This window comes from Emys orbicularis, chromosome 1 (assembly GCF_028017835.1).
Source record: "Emys orbicularis isolate rEmyOrb1 chromosome 1, rEmyOrb1.hap1, whole genome shotgun sequence".
Lineage (NCBI taxonomy): Eukaryota > Metazoa > Chordata > Testudines > Emydidae > Emys > Emys orbicularis.
In genome coordinates this window covers 99,979,748-100,003,886 of record NC_088683.1, presented here as the reverse complement: position 1 = coordinate 100,003,886, position 24,139 = coordinate 99,979,748, and the positions used below count along the sequence as shown (strand labels likewise).

Genomic DNA, 24,139 nt, shown 5'->3' with positions numbered 1-24,139 from the left:
AGGGCACCTCCCCAAACCAGCTTCTCCTCCCCAACAAAGGGAGCTATTACTCACCCTTTGCCACTGCTGTTGGCTATCTCATCAGCCAACTCATCCCTCTCTTGCTGGGCCTGGCGCTTGGCACGTTCAGCAGCTGCAAGTTCCTGGAATGAAAATGAGACTGTCAGTGATGCAATGTGAAATTAGCACTTAATGCAGATCAGAGGACAAACAGCTACTAGTAGTGGGTGGATTCCAAGAAGTAAGAGGACTAGTGTTCTGTACTTCCACATGGACTCCCTGTGTTTGAGTCACTCTCATTCAACTAGCAAGAAAGGGCCAACTATGTGGAGGAAGTGTGTGTGTGTGTGTGTGCGCGCGTGTGCTGTGCTCAGAGATGGCTTAGGGAGCCACATAGCAGCCTATTCCTTGGCTAAAGTAAGTGAATAGGCCCCTCCTGCCTGAATGCAGGCTCCATTACCTCCTGCATTTGCATCATCTCAGCCTCCATGCTCTTCATCTTCTTCTCATTCTCTTTGGCCTGGACCAAAATCTCTTCTCTGGAGGTGCGTGCATCATCCAGCTCCCGCATGTAATCCTTCAGTTGGGCCTGCAGAGGTAACAAAACAGAGTTCAGAGAACATCCTTCATTCCGGTCACTACATTACACAAGCAGTGGTACAAAGTAAGGAAAGCTTGCTCTGGTTTTGCAACACCAATAGGGGAATAAATTAAGGGATTGACACAAACTGGGGTTACAGAGACATCTGAATTGCTGCTGAACCTTTCCAACTGGACTGTTGCATAGATCAAGGTTCTAATGCTGTGCCACACCGCTCGGGTGATGAAAATGCATGATTCTGACAGGGAAAACCAGGTCTCCACCCCATGCCCCCACATAGGCAGCAGGCACAGGACTGAAATCCCTCACCTGCAGTTTGCGGAGCTGTTTGATGGCTTCATCACGATTCTTGTTGGCAGAGTCTATCTGGACTTCCAGATCCTTCAGGTCCATCTCCAACTTCTTTCTGGCAGCCACAGCCATGGAGCGCTGCTTCCTCTCATCTTCCAGCTCCACCTCCATCTCTCGTACCTGGTAGGACAAACAAGGCATCAGTGGAAACCAAACAAGCCAGCACGAACCATTCATCTCCCACAAAGAGATAATCAGAGTTCACTCCCTCTCCTGGTGGGGATGGAAGGAAACAAGGGAGAGAGAGTTAAGACAGTGTTCCCTCAGCAATAAAGCACTATTCTGGTTTCTTGGATTGATGGACAGTGCAAGTGCTGTGACAAGGGTACATGAGGGGCACACACCAGCGAGTGATTTGTAGCGCTAGCAATGCCTCCCAATGATAACAGGAATTCCTGGAGTGGCACTGGCTAGATCTGGAAAGGCAGTGTCCAGCTGTCCTAGGGCAGATGAAGAGAAGCACTTCCCTTTGAGTAGACAACTTCCAGGATTTGTGGAGTGATGCTGACCTGTCTGATCAGTTGTTTCTTCTTCTCCTCATTCTGCTCATCCCGGCCCTGGAGGTCACGCTCAAACTGTGCCTTCATGGCTTGCTGGTTCACTTCCAGCCGCAGCTTGGCATCCTCTGTGGCCTGCAACTCATCCTCTAGCTCTTCCAGCTGGGTCTTCATCTCCTCCACCTGCTGTTCCAGGGCTCGCTTAGATTTCTCCAGCTCATGAACCTGTAGCATGAACACACATCAGATCACCCAAATAACACAGCCACCAACTTCACCCACCCCAAGAACAGAGAGGCATCCACATCAATAGGGCAGCAGCTCACTGAGGAAAGGATGCAAAGACCCTGCTGCCCTTCCTGCCGCATCACCCTCAGTTTCCTTGTACTAGCACCATGATGCCTCCTTATTAAGGCTAAAGAAAGTTGCTTGCATACTTGAGAGCCTTTAATCTGAACCTTGACCTCAGCTATTGCATTTTCCTGTTCCCTCTGATCAGGCATGCTGAGAAAATTTAAAGGGGAAGCATGTGTTAGGCCAGTCCTGATCTCACTGCGGCATGAAACACTCATGTCACGTTGCCGAAGATGTGGAAGTGCTTCAAACTCCCCTTCGAGCCTCCCCCTGCCTTATCACTAATCTTTAGCATCTTCAGATTTGAGTCAGTCTCCTATTCTCTGGCTGGCTCCCTATATTTCAAATTCCAGGCTCATCTGGCACCCTCTCGTGTCTCTCCACAATGGTTAATGGGTTTCACTTAGCCAATGCCCAGCTTGCGCCTTTATCACGCTCGTCAAATTCCATCTCTCCTTCCTGCCTTTCATTCAACCCCAATAAAAACAAAACAATCTATTCCTACTCCGAAGCCCACTGCATGTGTTCCGTTTTCCCAATTGCATTCCTTTACAGATGCTCCTACATTGCAAATTTCTCAATGAATCTGCTTAACAGGCTGGGATGCAGGTGACACACTGACAGGGAGATGTTTTAACAGTATACTTACGCTCTTGCCAACATCGTCCTTGGAACTCATCAGGTCCTCCATCTCTGTGCGGAACTGCTTATTGAGCCGCTCCAGCTCGGCCTTCTGCTCCATGGCTTCTTCCAGGGCTCTGGCCATGGACAGGGCTTTGGTCTCCTTCTCGCGGGCTTCTGCCTCAGCTCGGTCCCTCTCCTCTGCATACTTGGCGGAGATGTTCTTCTCCTCTGCCAACAGCTGAAGGAAGAGAGAGAATGACTGCTATGAGGTTTGCTGAGCTAGGCTGATCTCTAAGTGCCATTCCAGACAGTGTCTCGGATTTGGGCGGCAAGGGTAATGCAGAGAACATGGCTCTTGAGAGCCAAACATATGGCTCCCAACTTGACTGGCAGGGCTGGGACTAGAACTCTACTGACTATAGTCTTCTATAGTAGTCACAGTCACTACTTATATGCAAGTCCAAAGAGACGGCTGCAAATTGCCCACGGCCTGGGTCTGCTCCCAAACACTTATACAAGTTAGATGAGGCTCAACATTTCAGTCCCCCTGGACAAGAGGTGAAACTAGAATTCACATGCAAGGAACATGAATTTCCACCAGTGCCAGCTTTCTTCTCCCCACCCCCATTATGATTCAGAAAGGAATATGCATTCCCTAAACAGATGTTTACATTGTGGTAGGTAGTATTGGGAAGGAAGATCCTCCCCATTGTATATCCCATGACTGACACTACCTGATCAAACTTCTTCTGCTTCTTCTCCAGGTTGGAGACTATCTGCCGCTGGTGATCAAGGTCCACAATGAGGTCATCCAATTCTTGCTGCAGCCGGGTCTTTGTTTTTTCCAACTTGTCATAAGCAGCTGCCTTCTCCTCATAACGCTGGCTCATGGCCTCCAAGTCCTTCTGCAGCTTCTTCTTGGCTTCCTCCACTGCCTCCAGGCAGCCCAGGCCATCATCCATTTTTTTCTTTGTGTCTGCTACCTGGGGAGGGGGAAGAGAACAGAGATTAAGCCAAACCACAGAGACCTCTAGTGTGGGTAGGGTGACCAGACGTCCCGATATTTGCTTATTTGTCCCACGTCCCGACCTACCTTCGGTCAGGACGCAAATTGTCCCGATATTTTGCCTCTGCTCACAGGCGGGGCGGAGCCCGGAGGGGGCTCCCCCCCCTGCCCCGACTCCGCCCCCTTCTTCCCCCATTGGATCCCTCCCCAAATCCCCGCCCTACCCCCGCCTCTTCCCCAAGCACACCACATTCCTCCTCCTCCCCCCTCCCTCCCAGGCTTCCACTGATCAGCTGTATGGCGGCGCAAGCACTGGAGGGAGGGGGGAGGTGGAGACGGAGCAGAGGCATGCTGGTGCGGGGGGGGCGTGGAGCTCCGGCGGCCGTTTTCCCCCCCTTTTTTTATTGCTCCGCCCTCCCCGCGTCCCGGTATTTCACCTGTGTGTTCTGGTCACCCTAAGTGTGGGCGGGGGGGGAGATGAGAAATTATTCCCTTAGAATTGAACTGATCATGTTAGTCAGACTTATGAGGTGTGTGGGATGAAGAGTCCCCCTTCTCCTCAAATAGTTAGGTGTTTCTAGGGAAGATTCTCTCTGATAGAAATCTAAAAACATTTAGCATTTTATCAGGAGTTTCAGTTGCCTGAGCCCTGCAAGGTCCCTGCTTCCTCAGGATAGTTTCCTTTGCTAACAAATCCAGATTGCGCCAGCATTCTCCATCTGAACTAGAATTCCTAGGAATCAGGAAGGTTTGTTCTAGGAGATGCAGGTTCTGTACCTGCTGCTGAAGGGCAGAGATCTGTTTCTCCAGGTTCCTCTTTGCCTCCTCTTCCTCCTCCAGCTGCTCTTTGAAGCTGTTCTTCTCATCCTCCACCTGCTTCAGTTTGGTGCTGAGGCTCAGCTTCTGGCGAGTCTCCTCCTGAAGCAGCTCCTACACAGCAAAGACATGGACATTTAGAGCCTTTGGAACTTTACAATCCCCAACCACCCAACGTGGATGTCAACTCATGAGATTCAGTTTAAGAATCCTACTTTCAAAGAGAAAACAACAGAGTTTAAATGACGGCTCAATGTCATTCAGCAAGTCAGCGTACAGCCAGGGAGAACACCCACAACTCCTATTTCCAATCCTACTCTAACCATTGAAGGACACTCCTTTACTATGTATAGCTGAGATGCACAAGTGCTAGCATCTGCCTCCCGGCCCAGCCACCCCATAATCCTTTCCAGGGTTCTCTGCAAACAGCACACAAAGCTTTTCAACTCCTTCCAATAGTTCATGCTGGCAGTTAGCTGTATTCTGCCATCCCCATTTCATGATGGACTTGAATACTGAAAATCAGAACAGGTTAAGGATGATAATTCTCTCTTAAGCAGCTGGTGCCTTTAACACTCCTGCTCAGATAGGTGATTGTGATCTACAAACTGTCCTAGGGCAGCACCCACATTGATTAAATCATGCTGCCACTATTTAGACTAGATGACCTAAAGATACTGATCTCTTCAATCTCCCTGCCAATGCACAATTGTTCGGTGGTGTATTAATATTGGGTCTAGTTTACTTTTAAGTGTTCCAAGAACACAGGTGTCAATAAGAGATAGAGCTTATTCCACAAACTGACAGGTCTTACAGTCAGCCCCTAAATATTCAACCTAAGCTTTCCCCCTCCATTTCAGAGTTATACTCGTGGACCACTAAATAATTTTTCTCCTTTCCTTGGCATTTACACCCCCAAATTTGTAGGCTCATCACATTCCCCACTTAGCCAAGTTCTACATAAAAGATTCCATCCAGCCCCTTAATAATTTCCTCTTCTGAGCAATCTTTAATTGGTCAGTCTTTCTGATAAAGAGATGCCCAGACCCGAATGCAATAGTCTAAGCATGGTTGCATCAGAGGCATATCGTAGAGCAGGGAGGTGATAGAGATATGCTGCTTCTGCATACAAAGCCCCAAACTATACTGGCCTTTTGCTGCCACACATTCTGTTCTAGTCAGAGGTCCACTATCAACCTTTTCAACCGTAACTTTGGATAAGCTATTTATTATCTGTATTATAGTAACACCTAGGTCCCAAGCAGGATTGGGACCATTGTGCAGGGTGCTGTACAAATAATAAGAGAATCCCTGTTGTGAAGAATTTATAATCTAAGACCAGAAGCAACAAGTACTAAGACTATTTTCTAACTTGCTCCTTCCCAATTAATCCTTTCTGGATTATGATGCATCCTCCCTGTTGTTCAGTGCCTTCCAGTTTAGCATAGTTATATTCCATCTACATGCTGTTTACTCTGCCAGATTAATACTGGGTCCAATCTGACCACCTTCATCATTCTGTAGAGTATCCCCACAACTCACCCCTTTGGCTGCAGGCCTATATACTTAAATGGCAATTGTATCCAAGCCCATCTAAACAGAATAAGGTTTTCTGAAACACTCAAATGTATCTGATGTACTGCTTTCCCCTTCACTACCAAATAAGGCTACTTTGTGCAGTCACTATGGACTTCACAGGAAGCTACAAATGGAAAGTAATTGAAAAACAGTGTGCACCAAAACCACCACTGATCTTAAAGTGAGAACACTGCATTGGCGCACACAACACTCAAGTGGGAAGGTGATGGGAATGGTTCTAATCCTGGGGTAAGGGAAGTTAAGTTTGTTCCATTTACTGATGGAGCAGGTAGGAGGACAGAGGGATCATTCCTGAGGGGACCCACTCAGCGTATCACATCAGCCAGAAACACCTGATGCACAGAAGTTCATGGGTATTTAGTGCTGAGATCTGCTCTGTGCTCTACTAACGTGGCAAGTATGATGAATACAGTACATAAGGATGCTGCAACTCCCACACCTCACCTGGGTATCCTGAAGCTGTGACTCCAGAGTAGAGAAGTCTTTCGCTAATTTGATTGACTTGCTGTCAGACTGATTCAGAAGGCCTGTAATGTTGTCCAGCTCGACCTGCAAGAGAAGTTAAAGCATGCCAGTTATCAAATGGAATCACAAACAAACGAACTAGGAATAGATGTGCAGCTTTTGACCTGTGAAAAAGCCACCTTCTTCACTGCAAACAGGATGCGTTATATGTCTTAGGCTTGGTCTACACTAACCCCCCAAATCGAACTAAGGTACGCAACTTCAGCTACGTGAATAACGTAGCTGAAGTTCGAAGTACCTTAGTTCGATCTTACCTCGGTCCACACGCGGCAGGCAGGCTCCCCCGTCGACTCCGCGGTACTCCTCTCGTCTAGCTGGAGTACCGCAGTCGACGGCGAGCACTTCCGGGTTCGACTTATCGCGTCCAGACAAGACGCGATAAGTCGAACCCAGAACTTCGATTGCCAGCCGCCGAACTAGCGGCTGGGTATAGACGTACCCTAAGAGTGCCAAGGATGGAATCCTTGAATAAGACATTAATGGAACCTCAATTCAAATTTCCCCATCTGTGAAGGCCTGCACTGGCCATCCATTCTGCTGCAGCCCACGGGAGATTTTACACAATTACTCAAGGTTACAGAGAGGAGTTGTTGATACTTTTCCTTCTTACACCCACCTGCCCCAAGACTAGATATGCCAGTTCCTCAGCACCATGTCTCTGCTCTTTCCTGGATCACAGTATGTCTCCCACCCATTGCACTTAGTTTCACTAGGTATCCCTACACGAAGGCACCATGAGGCAGTGTCCACTGAGTGGGAGGGAGGGAAAGGTTTACCCCTCCCTTATGGAGTCAGCAGCAATAGTTGAAGCTGTCATTTTCCACCTTTCCCATAACATGCCCCCACAGGAGCTAAGGAAAACTCATGGACCCTTACCTGGAGTTTGGTGACTTTCTCGGCCAGCTCTGTCCGCACTCTTTCACCATCCGTAAATTTCACCTGTAGCTCTTGGAGCTGGGCCTCTACTTTCTTTCGCTTGTACTCAGAGTCCCCTTTGCCTTGCAGAAGCACCTTCACCTCATTGGACAGCTCAGCACGCTCGCTCTCCAGAGCCTGCTTTGCCTTCTCAAGATTCGTTTTCACCTGAAGGAGAAAGAGCAGATTTTAGATGTAGTGGATCTTTACTCTCACTGAGGTGTTTATTCTGACAGCCAACAAATAGTGTTTCACAGTTAGGCCCTGTCTGCTTACTCAAGAAAGCAGATCCCATAGTTAGAATTCAGCACCCAGCCACTGAAAAGCTGCAGACATTTACCTACTCAAAGTAGTAACAGTCATGGGGAGAAGATAAAACTGAGGACAGTCTTGTAGTTCAGATTAGCAAATTAAACTCCCTGCAGTCATAGTAAGAGCAGGGACCAGAGGTCAGCAAGTACCATCATTGAAAGGAACTAGTGTGTCACAGCTATGCAGTACAGTTATATTGGGGGGCGAGAGGGGAGAGCACTGAGTGCAACATATTAAGAGTAACTATAATGCTTCAGGATATATGCTGATCTACTGGGGGCGAGGGGCAGCAGCGAGGGGGGGGAGGGTGAGAGAAAAACATGAGACAAATTAGTTACCATTCTGTAACTGATCGGGTGTATTTCCATAGTCCTCTGAAGCTTTAAATATTGGCCCCTGTTGTACAGCAGCTACTGTTCCAGAGAGATTGTCTGATGTTGCACTATGACTCCCGTTCTTTTACATACCCGCTTGGTTTGTTCCAGTTGCTCTGCCAGCTCCTCCAATGCCTGTGAATGTTTCTGCCTCATCTCCTGGATTTGTGCCTCATGGGTCTTTGCTTCATCATCCAGGGTTTTCTTCAGAAGAGTCACTTCCTGTTCCCGTTTTGACCTGCAAAACCCCCAGACATTTTTAATGGACAAGACCAAGGAACATGCATTCCCCTGTAGCTTGGCATCTTTGACAGAGATAACCAGGTACTGGTTAAGAGACTCAAGCTATGAAAAAATAAAACAATCCTTGAGTTATTATCAGAGTCCAGCCTTGCCCATCTTTAAATTTTGTGATTCTAAGCTCAGATCAAAGCTTGGAGAAGTGTCCTCCAGACGGAGTCTATTTTGCCCATTGGCTGCAAGAACAGTAGTTCTGGGGCCTTGTCATTCTAGGATTAGGAAAATATCAGCTTTCACAAACCAGGAAAGGTACCATCTTGTGAGAGACTGCAGTCTTAACCAGACATTTCACTCTAGCCTCTCTAAATCTCTGCAGTTGCTGAAGTACTCAGTCTTCTCCTCCCATGGTGAAGATGCTAGCACCTGGTTTACTTCACCAAGCACCACTGTTTTTGAGTATTGCAGTTACCTGAGTTCCTGCTGTGCAGCAGTTGAATCTAGCGTATCCTCTAGCTCTGTTTTCAATGCCTCCAGCTCCTCTCCCAGATCCCGCTTCTGTTTTTCTGCTTTGTTCCTAGCTGCCCGCTCAGACTCCAGGTCTTCCTGCAGTTCAGTGATCTGAGATTCCAGCTCCCGGATCTTTTTCAAAGCCATGTTCTTCTGGGCTGCCTCCTCCTCCACCCTGCATAAGACACAGCAATACAATTCTAGCCATGTGACGCTTGAGTGACCCACACCACCTGTCTCCAGAAAAGTGATCACAAGATAGTGAATAGGAGAGAGGTTAGTGCTCTGCACTGGTTTGTGAGGCCAAGGTCCTAGTTTCTGGTCTTATTCCCTCCACAATTAAAGGTCCTAATTCTGTCTGCCACTGATTGAGAGGTGAGATTATCTAGTTCAAACTGGAGGGCAGAGGAATGTTGACAAGGTGGGAGAAGACAGAAGAGAAGGGGCCACATACTGCATGTTAATTTGTAATGTAGAATGTAACTTAAGCACTGACTTTTCAAGGTTGATTTTTGTATCTGTTCAGTAAATTAAGCTGCCCCTGCTGCTGCCCATGTCAACCCCCTTTGATGTATTGCTGTCCTGGGAAGCATGGGCATTTCACAGCATGTTCATATTCTACTGCTGCACACACGTCTGTGGCAGGAATCGGCAGTCAAAAAACTATAGTGTTAAATGCATTGATTTTACAGTCAAATAAGCTAGTTTACAAGAGCTGCCTATTCCATTCAGTTCCTACTCCGATAAGCAACACAGGGCAAGAAACTCTGATCAGGTGGCAAGGCCTCACCTAGCCAAGGCTGCTTGTAGTTCTTCTTCCTTCTTGGCCAGCTGCATTTTGAGTTCTGCAATCTGAGCCTGCAGCTCAGCAATCTGGTCATGCAGATCAGTGGAGTCTCCCTCAAGCTTCCTGCGAGTCTTCTCCAACTCCTGCCGCTGCTTCTCTTCGCGACGCAGGCGTTCTGAAGGAGACAGACAGGGAAGAGGGACACAGTAGCATAAAAGAAGATATTTATTCTTAGGACACCGCATGATGTATCAGCAAGAGAGCAAAACTGAGTGACTGAATCTTTTCTAATATGGCATCTAACCACCACCCTGCTGGATACTATATGTTCTTCCAATGACCTGTAGCGTCTGCCCCCAGTCTGACACTCCTATTAGACGTGAGATCCGGAAGATGTTTCAGGTTCTTACTTTACAGCCAGCTCCCCTTATTCTCCTCCATCATGAGAACGCCTTGCCAGGGAAGACAGTGCCATGCTCCTCCCAACCTACATCTCACTGCACATGTAGCTACAAAGTGATGCTCAGCAATAGCTCCCCTCCCTCCACAGAAAGGGAATGGGCTGCTCCAGGCTGTGTTTCTCCCAGCAGTTTTTCCACAGAGACCAATCAGAGGTGAATAAAATCTTTAAATCTGCATCCTGAATGGCACTAACAAGGAGACACTCTGGATCAGCAGCAGCACTAACCCCAGTGTACAGGTACCACTGGAAGCAGAAGAGCGGAGACACTCCCACAGCACGAAAAGAAATGGAACCAGTCTTTCTTCGCCATTAGTCTGCTGGTTTAGATGATTTTATTTAGACCAAAGCTCAGCTGACAAGGCATATAACCTTCAGCCAGCCAGCCACTGAATGGTTCCATCAGACTGATCAATAGCATTCCCGCTACAGTCCCACAGTATTAACCCTTTGGTAACTGGAATCCCAATGAGGCCACAGACCTAGAATCAGTCTGACTGAGCTTTAGGAAATCCTGACTGACAGGAACACCAATACTAAATAAGCAAGTTCTTCCCAAGCCCTCTCTCTACCTTCCAGATCTGTGATCATGGCCTCATGTTTGTTCTTGAGTTTAGCCAGACTCTTAGACTTCTCCTCTTCCTCAGTTAGATTGGTTGTGAACTCAGATACTCTGTCTTCCAACAGTTTCTTCTCCTGCAGGATTTAAAAGCCAGTGTCAAATCTGGTGCTGGAATTTGGATGAACTCATTTGTATAGACTGAAATAGGCTATAATCTGTTCATGTGTGCCGACTCCTGCCACAGAAAAACCCCAAACCCAGTCTTGGATTTGGCTAGAGAGTGGTGGCTGACCCACACTTCCTGGGTTTCCCAAATCCTATATATAGGATCATCCTATGACCAAAGATCTTCTGAGGCTACAGCACAACGGGTTGGATACAGGGACAGTGTAACCCTTACACTTTCGTTTCCTGGATTAAGAATTAAAATACTGTTTAATTTAGGTCAAGAATGTTCCATGGCTCTTTCACCGGGCTGCACAACTCATTCTAGGTTGGCAATGTTTGAATGACAGTATCAAGTCCAACTGTCTCATGCATACCTGATTAGAAGTAATGGAAGTCTGACACCCCTGTGTCCCCATCTCCCCCCAACCACACCCGGAACTAGTCATTTAACCCCAGTTCAAGTCCAAGAGGCTGGGAAAATAAAGCACTCTTTTCTTGGAGTCCCAGAGTGGGTGGGGGCAGAGGCCGGAGTCTTCTGGGCTCCAGCAACCACACTTCTGCAGGACACAAGGAATGGGTGCTCACTGGCTTCAGAGGGAGGTTCACTGACAGAATGGGAGTGGAGACTGATCTCCAGGTTTACAGGACCATTCCCTGGAAGGAATTTTACACTGACCAAAGGGAGATAAAAGTTGGTGATAACGGAGACTTCAGGATTCAGGGTATATTCCAATACTAGCTATTTTTAAAATAGCTGACTAGTATTTGATAGCCCTTTGAAAGTGAAGAGAGCTCTTTAGGGTATGTGCTGCTCACCCTAGGCAATATAATCAGACAGAACAGGCCCACTCAAGACTGCTTGAGCACAGTACCAGTCTCTGTATATTGACCTGTAAACTGGTAACTAATTTCAGGAATGTGTTCAGCTCAGGAAGTCAGCAAAGTCACTGAAAACCCAGTTTAGCCCCTCCCTTGACACAACATACCAGGAGTGGCTACAGCTGACTTCCTGTACCCACCAGACCAGCTGGGCACCCCGATGCTGTTGTGTAGGGAGCTGTGTGTGCACTTTACCTTGGCCAGTTTGAGATTATGGTCTTCTAAAACTATCAGATCTTCCTCCAGCTTCTTCAGCTTGGCCTCTGTGGTCACCTTCTCTAGCTGCAGCTTCTGCCTTGCACTTTCCTCTTCCTCCAGCTGCTCCTCTAGTTCCTGAATAAGGCCCATGGCATGTTATTCATACTGCTCACGTGTCATCACTATAGTATTAATACAACCATTACAAATTGACCCTCAAAATGAGGGTCTCCCCATCCTCCAAACAATCACCAATATACAGGAATTCTGTAGCCACTAGTTGGATGTAGCACACTGCATTCCCATTTAGAAATATAATCAAGTACATAAACTTATACGCAAAGTGGCACTGCTGCTTCTGCTAGAGAGGATATATAGTCTCCAGACTACCATTTTAACTAAGGATCCACCCAGCCACCTAAGAGCAACCTCAGATTCAACCATCACCTAAGAACTGGGGAAATTCTCTCAGATAGCTATATGTGTATTAGGCTTAGCTGACCCCAGAGCTAGAACTGTCCTATTGCTGTCTCCAGAGTCAGCAGTCTGTGCCAACTTCCTGAAGGCACGAGTGAGGTAACAGACCTTAACAAGTTAATGTGGAGCTCAGACCCCACCTTCCATACCACTATTTTTTGCCTCCTGTTCTGTTATCCTTCCCACTGAGACAGCACCACTATTCTGATACTCACCAACCACCTCATTCACACATACTGGTGCCATTCCCAGGATGTTACCTGAATGTTCTGCTGCATTTTCTTCTTCTCAACCTGCAGATGTTGACACCGTTCTTCCTCTTCCTCCACCCTGGCCTCCAGGTCATGACAGATGTCCTCCAACTCTTGTTTCTTCGCCGTTAGACGGGCCCTTATCTCCTCAGCCTCAGCACAGAGCTCAGTCTCTGCCTGCAGCTGCTCCTGCAGCTGCAGCTTCTCTGCTATTAGCTACACAGGAGACAAACCCGGGATCTTTAAGTTCCAAATCACTGAACCTTTTGGTGACTTTACTTTTGTGCTAAACCCCAGGTACTTTTCCTTATATTTTGCACATATGCTCTTCCTTTTGCATAGACTCTTCTCAGTGCAGGACCAGGAGTCTCCTGCTGCTAGTCACAAGCCAAAGTAGGAATGTCATGTTTTAAGTTTTATCCCCTTGCATAGTACAATCTCATACGTTACATCAACCCTTAAGAGATGTCTTGGGACCGCCCTTCCTGAGTGAGAGAGATTTTTCTTTACGAGGGAGGAGGAAAACACACAGATGTTATCCCTAAACAAAAAAAACCCTTCTCTACTCCAAGCCAGAGACAATCTGTTAGTGACCATGTTCTGTTTCTATGACTCTCCACAATACTCAGTCAATGGAGATTTTAATCCAAATGATGGCTGTAGCGGAGCAACAGCTGTTCACTGTTGCAGAACTAAGAGAAGAGAGCTGGGGTACTTAAGCCAGAGAGAACTAATTAACACACTTGAGCAGGAATCCTGCCATTTGTAGATCATGGATCAGCTATGTGAAAGAACAGCCATCTAGTAGTTTGACTAGCTGGGGTTTTGTGAGGGAGATTCACCTGTGTTTGGAGGGTCTCCATCTCAGTCAGTCTGTTTTCTGCAGCCAACTGCCTTTCCTTGATCTTCACCAGCTCTTCTTCCTTGGCCATCATCTCCTCTTCCTGCCTGCTTACCTGCAGCAGGGGTTTCACCTGCAAGGAGAAAATTAATGGAATGTATAGAGAGTCAATAGCAAGAAAAATAGCATGGAGAGGCCCTAGTATTCAGTAAATGGGCACTGGAAGGAAACTTACACTAGAAAACAGGCCAGTCCCAACACAAGCTTAGATAAGGTTTGTTTTAGATCTAAAGTACACCTCTACCCCGATATAACGCTGTCCTCGGGAGCCAAAAAAATCTTAGCGCGTTATAGGTGAAACTGCGTTATATCGAACTTGCTTTGATCCGCCGGAGCGTGCAGCCCCCCCCCCCCGGAGCGCTGCTTTACTGCGTTATATCCGAATTCGTGTTATATCGGGTAGCGGTGTACTGGTCAATTGCCAGGGTTTTGTTGGGACACTAGAGAATGTCATGGTAGGAGAGGTGCTGCTGGGAGGCAGAATCATTGGAGACTCCGTATAATCTACCCCACCACTAACTCTCAATGCCCACCCACCCCTTACTTCAGGCCAGGATACAGCAGGAAAGAGGTAGGTAATGTCTAGGTGCATGGAGGACCTGGTGCTAAGCCAGGAAAGACATCAGGAGAGAAGAGCAAGAGTGCAAGTCCATCTGCATGTTGGCGAGGGATACTTCACAGAAAGGTCAATCAGAAATCTCATTTCACAGTTGGGGAAAATTAAGATTTACTTTGCTCCTAACTCAGCTCAAGAGCCTCATTCCTGCTGATGCCCACTTCAGTTACAGGCCAGAAAATGATTGAGTCTATTGGTAGAGGATCAGAACCTCAGGCACTCCCCCTCTTTTCTTCTACTGCTCTGGGAGGGATGGTGAACCCCTCACCACTCTAAACAACTCCAGCAACAGCACAGTTCAGCTATACAACAAACAGCCCTCCTCTTGGAAGGGTGCAGAGGACAAGGCTCTTCTGGGCTTGGAGGACTTGGAAGATTATTTTTGCCTTTTCCACAGCGTTACTAGATTCCTATGCAGCAGTGCACCTGAGGCATGCAGATATCCTGCATAACTACACTTGGAACAGCTCTGCTGGTATTATCCAGCTACAACATGGAGCAGAGACCCTGTATGGAGGAGTTTTTGTCTTGCTGAGCATGGAAAGCTCCAGTTACAGCTGTTAACCCTTTGCCAAATAGCCAGGTGAGAAGATGTACCTTGGTGAACAGCCTCCACCATTGCCAGTTACGCAGCTTCAAGTAGGCAGCACAATTCCTCTGAAGCACCTTCATTGCAGTTAGTTGCTGTTGACGTTTGGCAAAGGCCCTGAAAAATAAGAGTGGTCAGACAACCAACAAAGCCACAGGTTCCACACAGACATCTACATCATCAAGTCAATCCTCAGCCACCTCCAACTGTCATTTCCAGATTGTCCTCTCTAAACATTCCATGAGCTTTCTTTATTTCAGACCTTGACTATACTGAGCAGTATACATGGGCTGTCTTCCTTCCTTCATTTTCTTCATCAGTGAGGAAGAGCCTTCTCTCCAACTTCTGCCCCATGAGGAACAATCCTCCCAGCCTCAATGACTCACTACTCACCATCAAGAGATCTTTGTTCCCTTGCCCATGTCTCCCTTCACTACTGGTTCGATGTCTGTTTGCTCACCATACCATTTGTATGTTTACAGAAATGTGCTGTGGTTTACACTGTTCTCTCCACAGTCCCAACTCTAGAGTTTTGAGAGGCAGATGTACACAAAACATTTGTATTGCACTACACTGTCTCCATGTTGATGACAGAAACCCTTTTCAAATTCTCACATCTGCCATCTGTGGTTGGGATTGCTCTGGCAAAAGGCTTCCCCATTGCTTGAAGTACCTATAGACAAGAGTATGCTTTACAGCCTATAAAAACCAAGGAGGAGGTAGGATACTAGCTCAAACACTTCCTTGCAGAAGTCTTTACCAGGATTTAGTCAATGCATTGCAATTTCACTCTGGTGTCAAGTTTTCATAAGTTGTACCTGAGTTTTGTAAATGCCTTAAACATCAGCTGTTGCATTTTGTGACTGAATCCTCAGACAAGAGTTAGTCCTTTCTGAAGGGAATCATTTTTAGTTGGCTTCGTAGAATAGAAGCTTGACCCAACAAGGATGAGTATGCATTTGACACACATGTACATCATGGAGTATGGTTCTTACTTTCTGGCTAGGTATCCTCTGCAGCATGCTTGGAACTCAATAATGACATCTGTGATCTTCAGGTCTCTTTCCTCCTCAAGGTGAGCGAGGACTCCAGCTCTGAAAAAAACTTTACTCTGTCCAATTCGATACAGGTTTGGATCCAGCTCCAATGCTTTGATCTAAAGAGGGGAGAGAGAGGGAGAATGCACCCATTAGAAATAGGAAAACATCCCTGCACTGGGACTGCTCTGAGTGATTTGTCACAAGAAACAACCGTTTACAATGCTAGAAGACATTCCTCCCCTGCACCGAGATCATCTGGCCAGTTGACACAGCTGGCTCTAGAGCAGTGGTTTACAACCTGTGGGTCCACAGACTATTTCTAAGATTTCCAAAGGGGCCCTCACACTTCTGTTTGAAATTTTCTGGGGGTCCGCAAATGAAAAAAGGTTGAAAACCACTGCTCTAGAAGGATTCTTAGAGTTCAGTCAAGCACAGGATGGGATGGAGGGGCAGAGGGGAAACATGCAGTCAGGTTTAGTACACCACACTAGAGCATTTAAGTCCACAAGAGTGCTTTAGGGAACATGTATGTCCAGGCCTGACCACTTGTGCACAAAAGACATCTTACTAGCCAGTTTAAGAAGCTACAATGTGAATATTGTGCTCCCACCGTCTGCTAGAGGTTGTAGCCGGGTTTGGGTTTAACCCAATATATTTAAATATATACTGTGCCTAACCTTCCTCTTCCCTTCCTAAACAGCACAGACTTGCTGATCCCTCCCATAAATGATACAACTCTTCCAGCTTCTTTTCCCTTGTCAGAAGAAGTGCTCCACCCAGTTTCCTCTTCCCCTAGGACCTGCCTAGCATTAAGCATTTAACAGCTGGGGAAAAAATCAGCTACATTATGCATGTGACAGAGTGGATGTGGCATCCACTACACACTAGTTCAGTTTCAGTCGGAATGCTAGATAGCCACTTTGCCACAGGCATTCCTGCACTGGCCACTTGGACCCTGCACTAAAAGCAGCTATCATCACAGGCGCCGACTCTGTGGGTGCTCCGGGGCTGGAGCACCCACGGGGAAAAATTGGTAGGTGCTCTGCACCCACCGGGAGCTCCCTGCCCCGCCCCCCCAGCTCACCTCCGCCTGTATCTGAGTCTCAGCTCACCAGCATGAAAAATCCCAATATGTCATTTGGCTAGCAGAAGGATTAGCAGCATTAGTCATAGGGGCTTTTACTTGCTATAGTCTTCTGCTGCTCTCCCCCATAACAGACCAGACGTTCCAGTTGGAGAATTCTGTGAGCACATGGGATGTATTCTGTAATACACCTAGAGAAGGAAGGAAGGTCTGATTTAGACCTTCCTCACTCTCCTCTCCAGCCCCAATGCACACAAGTAGGGTTTAGGACAGAGGTGGGCAAACTACGGCCCACGGGCCACATCCAGCCCGTGGGACCATCCTGCCTGGCCCCCGAGCTCCTGGCCCAGGAGACTAGCCCCCGGCCCCTCCCCTGCTGTCCTCCCTCCCCTGCAGCCTCAGCTCACTCGCTCTGCCGCTGGCACAATGCTCTGGGCAGCGGGGCAGCTCCTGGGCAGCGCAGCTGCAGAACCCAGCCTGACACAGTGCTCTGTGCTGAGTGGTGGCGGCAGCGGCGTGGCCTGGCTCCAGCGCCGCCAGCCACCGGTGCTTCAGGCAGCACGGTCAGGGAGCAGGGGGCAAAGGGGGTTGGATAGAGGGCAGGGGAGTTCAGGGTGGTGGTCAGGGGGTGGGGGGGGTGGATAGGGGGGCGGGAACAGGTGGTTGAATGGGGTCAGGGGTTCCGGGGGCGGGCAGTCAGGAAGGAGAGATGGGGTTGGATGGGGCGGCGGGGGGCAGTCAGGGGACAGGGAGAAGGGTGCTTGGATGGGGCAGGGGTCCTGAGGGGGCCGTCAGGAATGAGAGAAGGGGTTGGATGGGGCGGCGGGAGTCCGGGGTCGGTCAGGGGACAAGGAGTGGGGGATGTATGGATGGGGCAGGGGTCCCAGAGGGGCCGTCAGGGAACAGCAGGGGTTGGATGGGGCAGGAGTCCCAGGGGGAGGGGGGCAGATAGGAGGTGGGGGATAGGCCACAACCCCCTCCCCTAACCGGCCCTCCATACAATTTACGAAATCCGATGCAGCCCTCAAGCCAAAAAGTTTGCCTGCCCCTGGTTTAGGATGTGGCTTACCATCAGCACACAGGCCTGCTTTCCATCCATGAATCCTTTGGGAATTGAATTTGGAGTCAGGATCTCATATCTGCAGGGACAATCTACGTGTTAGACCAGTTTGACAGATGATATAGAAGTTGCACTAGACACTCCGATGAAGAAATCTGGGAGAGAATAATGCCTGTAACATATTCCCATGGAACTATCAATCTGTATAGTTTGCAACTCTAGTGGATTACAGAATACAGTGTTTATGCCCTTTGGTAGTAGTAGATAAAGCCACAGTCTTGGCTGAGGTCTTCTACCCATCATGCCAACTACAGGTTTACCACACAAGTCACAGCTTTTGTTGTGAGAGAAGCAAAGCAGCCCAGATCCAACAGATTACTACAATCTCTAGAGAGACCTCGCTCCCATAACAACAAGTGGCGAACTCCTATGTCACTGCCTTTGATATTTAAGTCCCCTGCCATTTAGAAGCAGGGGCAATCAAATTATGATTAAAACAAAGCGACTCTTACGCACTGAACATGCATTTAAACTGGTATGATTGAGAGGCTACTTTTATGCTCTGATCAGAACTTTACCTTTGTCTGAACTCCTGGAAGACGACTCTATTGGGGAAGCCCTGTCGGCAGATACGGATTCCCTCCAGCACTCCATTACAGCGGAGCTGATCCAGGACTAAATGGGGGTCCAGTTTGCCAGCCTAATGAGGGAAGGCATTTAGAAATGTTATAAAACTTTACCAGAGCTGTAAAGAGAGACTCTGCTCATTGAGCTCAAAGTGCCCATTCCAGGGGAAGCCATAAGGAAGGCCCTTACACCTTTTTACTATAGAGGAAAACAGAGATCCACCTCCAAAGTTAAGGGAGTTATAGGATTCATTCTTAGTGCCCTAGAATAGTCTGGCTGGTATTTAATGTTACAAAGCCATGTAGAAAGAAAATCATACATCTGAGCTTCAGGCAGGTATTACAAGTGGACTATAATTAAAATGACATCAGAGATTTAAGAGTAACAGAGAGGTAGGTATTACTTCTGCTGTGCAACAAATGCAGTCACCAGGAAAGGAAACTCTTCATACCCCTCTACAAAGCCTTGCAAGTGATCGAAGGCCATAGTTGTGTCCTTCACAACAAGCAGGTTTACCAGTCATCCCCTCACTCCCAAGACACTGCCAGTATTTTGCTAGCCCAGCCAGAGATCGTCTTTCACCTTCTTCTCATGATTGGGGATGATGCAGCGGACAAAGTTGGGGTTGGTGTTCCTCAGGGTAGCCATCAGCTTGGATAGCTGTTCTTTGTAGAGCTGTCCCACTGTTCGGAACATACCCTTCCTGGTTTTAAAGGCTCCTGGCAATGCTGTATCTGACATACCAGCCACCTGATCCAGCCCAACTATACGATCAACTAAAGAAAGCACAGGGAGAGAGTTAGAACTTCCACGATAGTCTGGTAGGTGAGTGTCTGCAAATAATATTTGGGCAGAGCAGGATAAGAGGAGCTGCAGGATCCTTTTTGCTTCTTCTCTACACAGATGTAGAAGTCCTGTCCAGCATTTGTGCAGGAATGGGGCAGGAAGGAAAGAAAGCAGCAGCTCACTACTGGGTCTTTAAGTGATGAATTGTTGTGTGAGATGGACACAACTGACAGTTTAAAAAAAGAGCAGTTGTATTCTGAAGAGCAAACAAAAAATGGCATAATGGATTTTGTGTTTACTACCTCAGATTCCACACCAGGCTTGGTTAGTTTCCAAGTAAAAAGATGGCACTTCTAACAGATTCAACCTGGTCTTTTTCCTTCCTACACAACGACCAGCAACACTGACACAAATGGAGCTACAAGTTCAGCCAGTTATGTGCACGGTAATAACTCTGCTTGACCTTGCAGGGCTAGCAGTTAGAAAAGCCACATTCTTAACCAGTAAACTGAGCAAACATGGAATGGAATCATCACAAACTTGGAACCCCCACAATGCCATTATTTGAGTCACTTTTCAGAGGACAAGTACACTGTAAGTTAGATATGAGAGTGCGCTACACTTCCAACAGCCTTGGTGGAAAAAGTTGTTAGAGATCCTAACAGCTCCCTTTTGTACCACAAACACTGTGCTCCAAGGAATTGAAGAAGCCATTAGACACAGATTAATGGAGTTTCTCCATTTTTGAACTGTGCTATTTTATCAATAGATACTGGCCAAATTTTGGGGGAAGAGGCCAGGAGAAGCTATAGCACTTATCTTCCCAACTTTCCTACCCAATTTCTACCAGCCTGCAAAACTAAGACAAACAAATTCCCTAGGCTCCTAATCACATTGGCTTGGTAGCATCATTGCTTCTCTGATCTTCGTTTAGATGCCAGGCAACAGCTATCACCATGTCAAAGGGGGGGGGGGGGGGATCACTCCAAAAGGATCTATTTAACTTGAGCACAACCTTGCTTTGGGGTAAAAAACCTGTTGGTAAGAGGAGACACCCCACAAAGAGGCAGGCTCTGCTATTCAGCTAAGGCAACATTACAACCTGCCACCCCTACAATAGCTGCTAAAAATAGGGTCAAGTCTCTCTAATGAGGGAGAAAAGAAGGCTGTGTCTCTGAATGACATCATAGGGAAATCCACAGAAGAGTATCCCAGATTCTGGCTGGAACAATTCTCTTAAAATCTTGATCCCTACAGCCTACATGAAAACAGCAAAAATGACAATCATTTAAGACAGACGTTTCAGCTAGGAACAGTACATGGGGACTGCTCAACTGCATTCTGTCATTTCTGAATGAATTCTGCAAGCCTGGCGCAGTACAGCATTCACTAGGCAGGCCATTTTCCATGCAGAACAAGTCACATGAGACTAGTCTCTAAGTCATTCTCAAATGGTTAGCAGCTGAAGTCAAATCATTCCACTGGAGTACTATTCAGTGGAAGTTCTGTTTTTATAGGTACCATCTCAGAAACCATCCCTCAAAATCCTGCACTGAAATGCAGCATCACTGGTCTGTATTCAAACAGATGATGGAAATGTTTGCTTTTTGGCTATTCCTAGGTTTCCTTTCTAACTGTTCCTATGCAGGTCTTAGGAGTGCATGGACAGCATATGGATGTGCCTGCATTTTCAAGTATCTCACTGCAAAGTATGAGCTTTGCTTTTGTTTTTCAAGTCCAAGAGGGGTTACTAGCATGAAGCAAAGGGACTGAACAAAGAGAGAAGCAGGAGTGGCAAAGGGACAGAAGAATTAACGGAAGCATTTCTTGCATGGCTCTAGGATGCGTTACACACGACACGACAGCCGGTTTTCTCAGTCACCTGGTTCTAGATGAAGAATAGGAAAGTGTTGATAGAAATAGGCTCTCTGAACGTTCTGCATCTCTGCAACAGACAGAGACGTCAAAGAAAACCCAAGGAAAAAAAGCGATAGTAACAGTAAGAGTCAAAAGCAACAAACACATCCAAAGAGGAAAGAGTAAAACACCTAATGACACTGCAGCAAGAACACACTAGTGACAGAATTAACTGTATCGTTTCACCCTCTGAGATGTCATGCTTGAATGCTGTAGCTACTAGCTACATACTGGTAGATTCAGATTTTAGCCTGGGATTCCTTGGTTAGAGAAGTAGCTGCAGTGCATGCACCAGGCTATAGGCCAATGAATGTCAACCCCTCATTTCAGCTAGAGGGGATATTTCTCTTGTGCAGTATTGTTGCCTAAGCGAAGCAAGCAGATAGCAAGTTCCAGATTAGAGCCCTGCAGTGGGACTGGGATCCCCTGGGTCCCGCAGAACCCGCTGCCATAATAGTGGGAGCAGGTAAAACACACTTTGTTGTAGGCGGGATTGGATGGGCCAAAAATATACCCCCACCCCCAAACAAGACAAAAAGACAAGACTACGGTAAATACTAAATCTCTAGTCAGTGTGTCAAATAGAATTTCAGAAATGTAAAGCAAGTTTCTTTTTTTTAAAAAACATTTTAATACTTAAATTTAAGCGAGGGATAGAAAGATTTGATGTCCATTATAAAAGGAGTTAAAGTATTTTTTACATGGTTTAAGCAAGATATTTTACTCTTTTAGTGGTAAAAAACTCTGAATTCTATTATATATATTAACCAACTTTTTTTTGTTTGGTTTTTAGTAGCATGGGGGAATCTGTCTCTCTTGCAGGATCTAAGGTTTTTGTGGGTAGGAGCAGGATAAAAATGCAAGAAACATTGCAGGAGCTGATGGGAGGGAGTATTGCGGGTCAGAATAAAAAAAAAAAAAAAAAAAAGTCCCACGCAGGGCTCAATTCCAGATCATGCTGATCTCTGTTCTCATTCTAAGGGGGAAAAGCAGCACATCTTGTTATAGAGTTTTATCAGATACCAAATTATGTTAAATGTCAATTCTTCTAGTAAAAACTGCCAACAGGAAAGAGTTTTAATCACATACCATCTTTCCACAGCTCAGACACAAACTTGTCTGAGGACTGGTGGAGAAGAGTAGCAATGTTATCGTTCAGAGGATCCATGTTCTTCATCAGCCACTCATCTGCTTTGTAATCCACCTAAGGAAAGAATCAGGTTAGTCACCAAGAAATTGACTGAGGGTTTCCAAAAGTGCAGGATCTAGTAGGACCCTGCACAAGTCTAAAAACCAACATTAAGGATGTGGTTAATAGACATTGTTTGTGGGTCTGACCCTCTACTCCCCACTCTGCCTGCTCTGAGGTATCTAGTGAGCACACCTGCAGAATGCAGTTGAACAGTTGCTATAGTATGTGCTGTTAAGAGCTAGGAGTGAGGCTGCAATACCAGTATGCACCACCTTGGGAGTGTCACTCAACAGCAGTGGAGGATCACTCGAATATTTGTTCACCAAGAGTCAACAAGTTGAGTTAGGTCATCTTAGTCTCAGTTTGGAGTTTGAGTCTTGCAATGTTTACACCTACTGTTTTGTAGGCAAGTCCTCCTAGCCCACAAGGTGGATGCATTTGGTAGGGTCATCTGGGTCAGGTACCTGAGTAATTATAGAAACTTCTTTCATTGGCATGTGAAGCATCAGAATTCTAAGAACAGCTAGATCTAGTTAGATTTGTGAAGAATCCAGCAGCATGTTCTGGATTCACTCCACACAGCAGCCATGAGTCTTACCTTGCCAGCATAGTGCATAATGCAGAAGTCAGCTTTGTCTTTCAGCTGTTTTGGCTTCTGGAATTTGGAGTGGTTGCCTTGTTCCTGCACCACCTTTTCCACAAAGCTTTTGTCAGTCGCTTTTGGGAACCAGCACTCTTCATCCAGCAAAGCCAATATACCAGGGGGCCCCGCCTAAAACAAGGAATATACCAGAACATCTCAATAAAGACACAAATCAGCCCTACGCTACTGCCAACATTTAAACACTTTGAAAGAAAAATACCCAACCACCAAAAGCAGCTGTATTAAAATTAGATTCCCAACAATACAGAAATGGCTAATCACAGAATATCACCTGTGATTCCCCAATTGGATTCTGGAGTGTTCCTTTCACTAGTAAGACCCCTAAACAAGACTAGGATTGTCTAGGGAGCCAGCCTTAGGTGACAGGATGCTTTTTAAAGGGAAAAAGGAAAGCTACTTGACCACTCTCCTTACAAGCGTAGACAGAGGACATTAAAATACAGAAGGTTATTGCAGGGGATTTCACAATGCACATTAATTTAGGAATGGGTACTGGTACATCTGATCAGCATTATATTATTTGGAAGTAAGATGGAAAGAAGTGCCCATGTTCACATCTAAGTAAAATCACTTGCTTAGATAAAGGATTGCAGGAACTGGAAGGCCAGTCCCCAGCCTGTCCATGATAGCATAGAAGGCAAAAAGCATGTAATGCAGCCTCTGCTTGCTGCTCAGAAAGGGTGTGCAAATTGTTTTTTTACCGGCTTTTCTATGAGCTCGATGCAGGGCTGTAGGTCCAGGCCAAAGTCAATGAAGTTCCATTCTATGCCCTCCCGTTGGTACTCCTCTTGTTCCAGAATGAACATGGTATGATTGAAGAGCTGCTGCAACTTCTCGTTTGTGTAGTTAATACACAGCTGTTCAAATGAGTTCAGCTAATAGGGAGAAAAAGGGGAGAAGTTAGAGGGGGACTCAACTTGAATGGTCACCTTTGTTAGAAGATTTACTTACTATTTTTCTACTACCACTTAGGATCACTTCTATAACAGATTAGTTTGACAAAAAAATGTTCTGTGTACGCTGTACATCTGGTAGCACCACGTCAATCACTTTCAGTTATACAAGAGCGTCACTTATACACTCTACAATATAGCAGAAGAGTTGAGAAACTGCAGCAATCTGGGACAAGGAAGGTCTCCCCTTTTCCCACAACCTCAAAG

The 24,139-nt window shown here is 46.6% G+C and overlaps 1 protein-coding gene across 1 annotated transcript in view; it reads right to left on the bottom strand.

Annotated features, from left to right (window-relative positions):
• The window catches only part of MYH9 (myosin heavy chain 9), a 95,861-nt gene that overhangs the window by 5,559 nt on the left and 66,163 nt on the right, over positions 1-24,139 (bottom strand). Inside the window, exons 14-38 of the mRNA XM_065415046.1 lie at positions 23,681-23,854; positions 22,914-23,087; positions 22,213-22,327; positions 21,089-21,151; positions 19,003-19,196; positions 18,372-18,493; positions 17,803-17,872; positions 15,605-15,765; positions 14,618-14,726; positions 13,346-13,477; positions 12,513-12,719; positions 11,773-11,910; positions 10,541-10,664; positions 9,512-9,683; positions 8,684-8,896; positions 8,068-8,212; positions 7,250-7,456; positions 6,293-6,397; positions 4,211-4,363; positions 3,162-3,410; positions 2,453-2,665; positions 1,462-1,674; positions 911-1,072; positions 461-589; positions 55-143 (exon numbers count right to left, since the gene is read on the bottom strand). Coding sequence (XP_065271118.1) covers positions 55-143; positions 461-589; positions 911-1,072; positions 1,462-1,674; positions 2,453-2,665; positions 3,162-3,410; positions 4,211-4,363; positions 6,293-6,397; positions 7,250-7,456; positions 8,068-8,212; positions 8,684-8,896; positions 9,512-9,683; positions 10,541-10,664; positions 11,773-11,910; positions 12,513-12,719; positions 13,346-13,477; positions 14,618-14,726; positions 15,605-15,765; positions 17,803-17,872; positions 18,372-18,493; positions 19,003-19,196; positions 21,089-21,151; positions 22,213-22,327; positions 22,914-23,087; positions 23,681-23,854 — 3,833 coding nt within the window. The remainder of the gene's footprint in view (positions 1-54; positions 144-460; positions 590-910; positions 1,073-1,461; positions 1,675-2,452; positions 2,666-3,161; positions 3,411-4,210; positions 4,364-6,292; positions 6,398-7,249; positions 7,457-8,067; positions 8,213-8,683; positions 8,897-9,511; positions 9,684-10,540; positions 10,665-11,772; positions 11,911-12,512; positions 12,720-13,345; positions 13,478-14,617; positions 14,727-15,604; positions 15,766-17,802; positions 17,873-18,371; positions 18,494-19,002; positions 19,197-21,088; positions 21,152-22,212; positions 22,328-22,913; positions 23,088-23,680; positions 23,855-24,139) is intronic.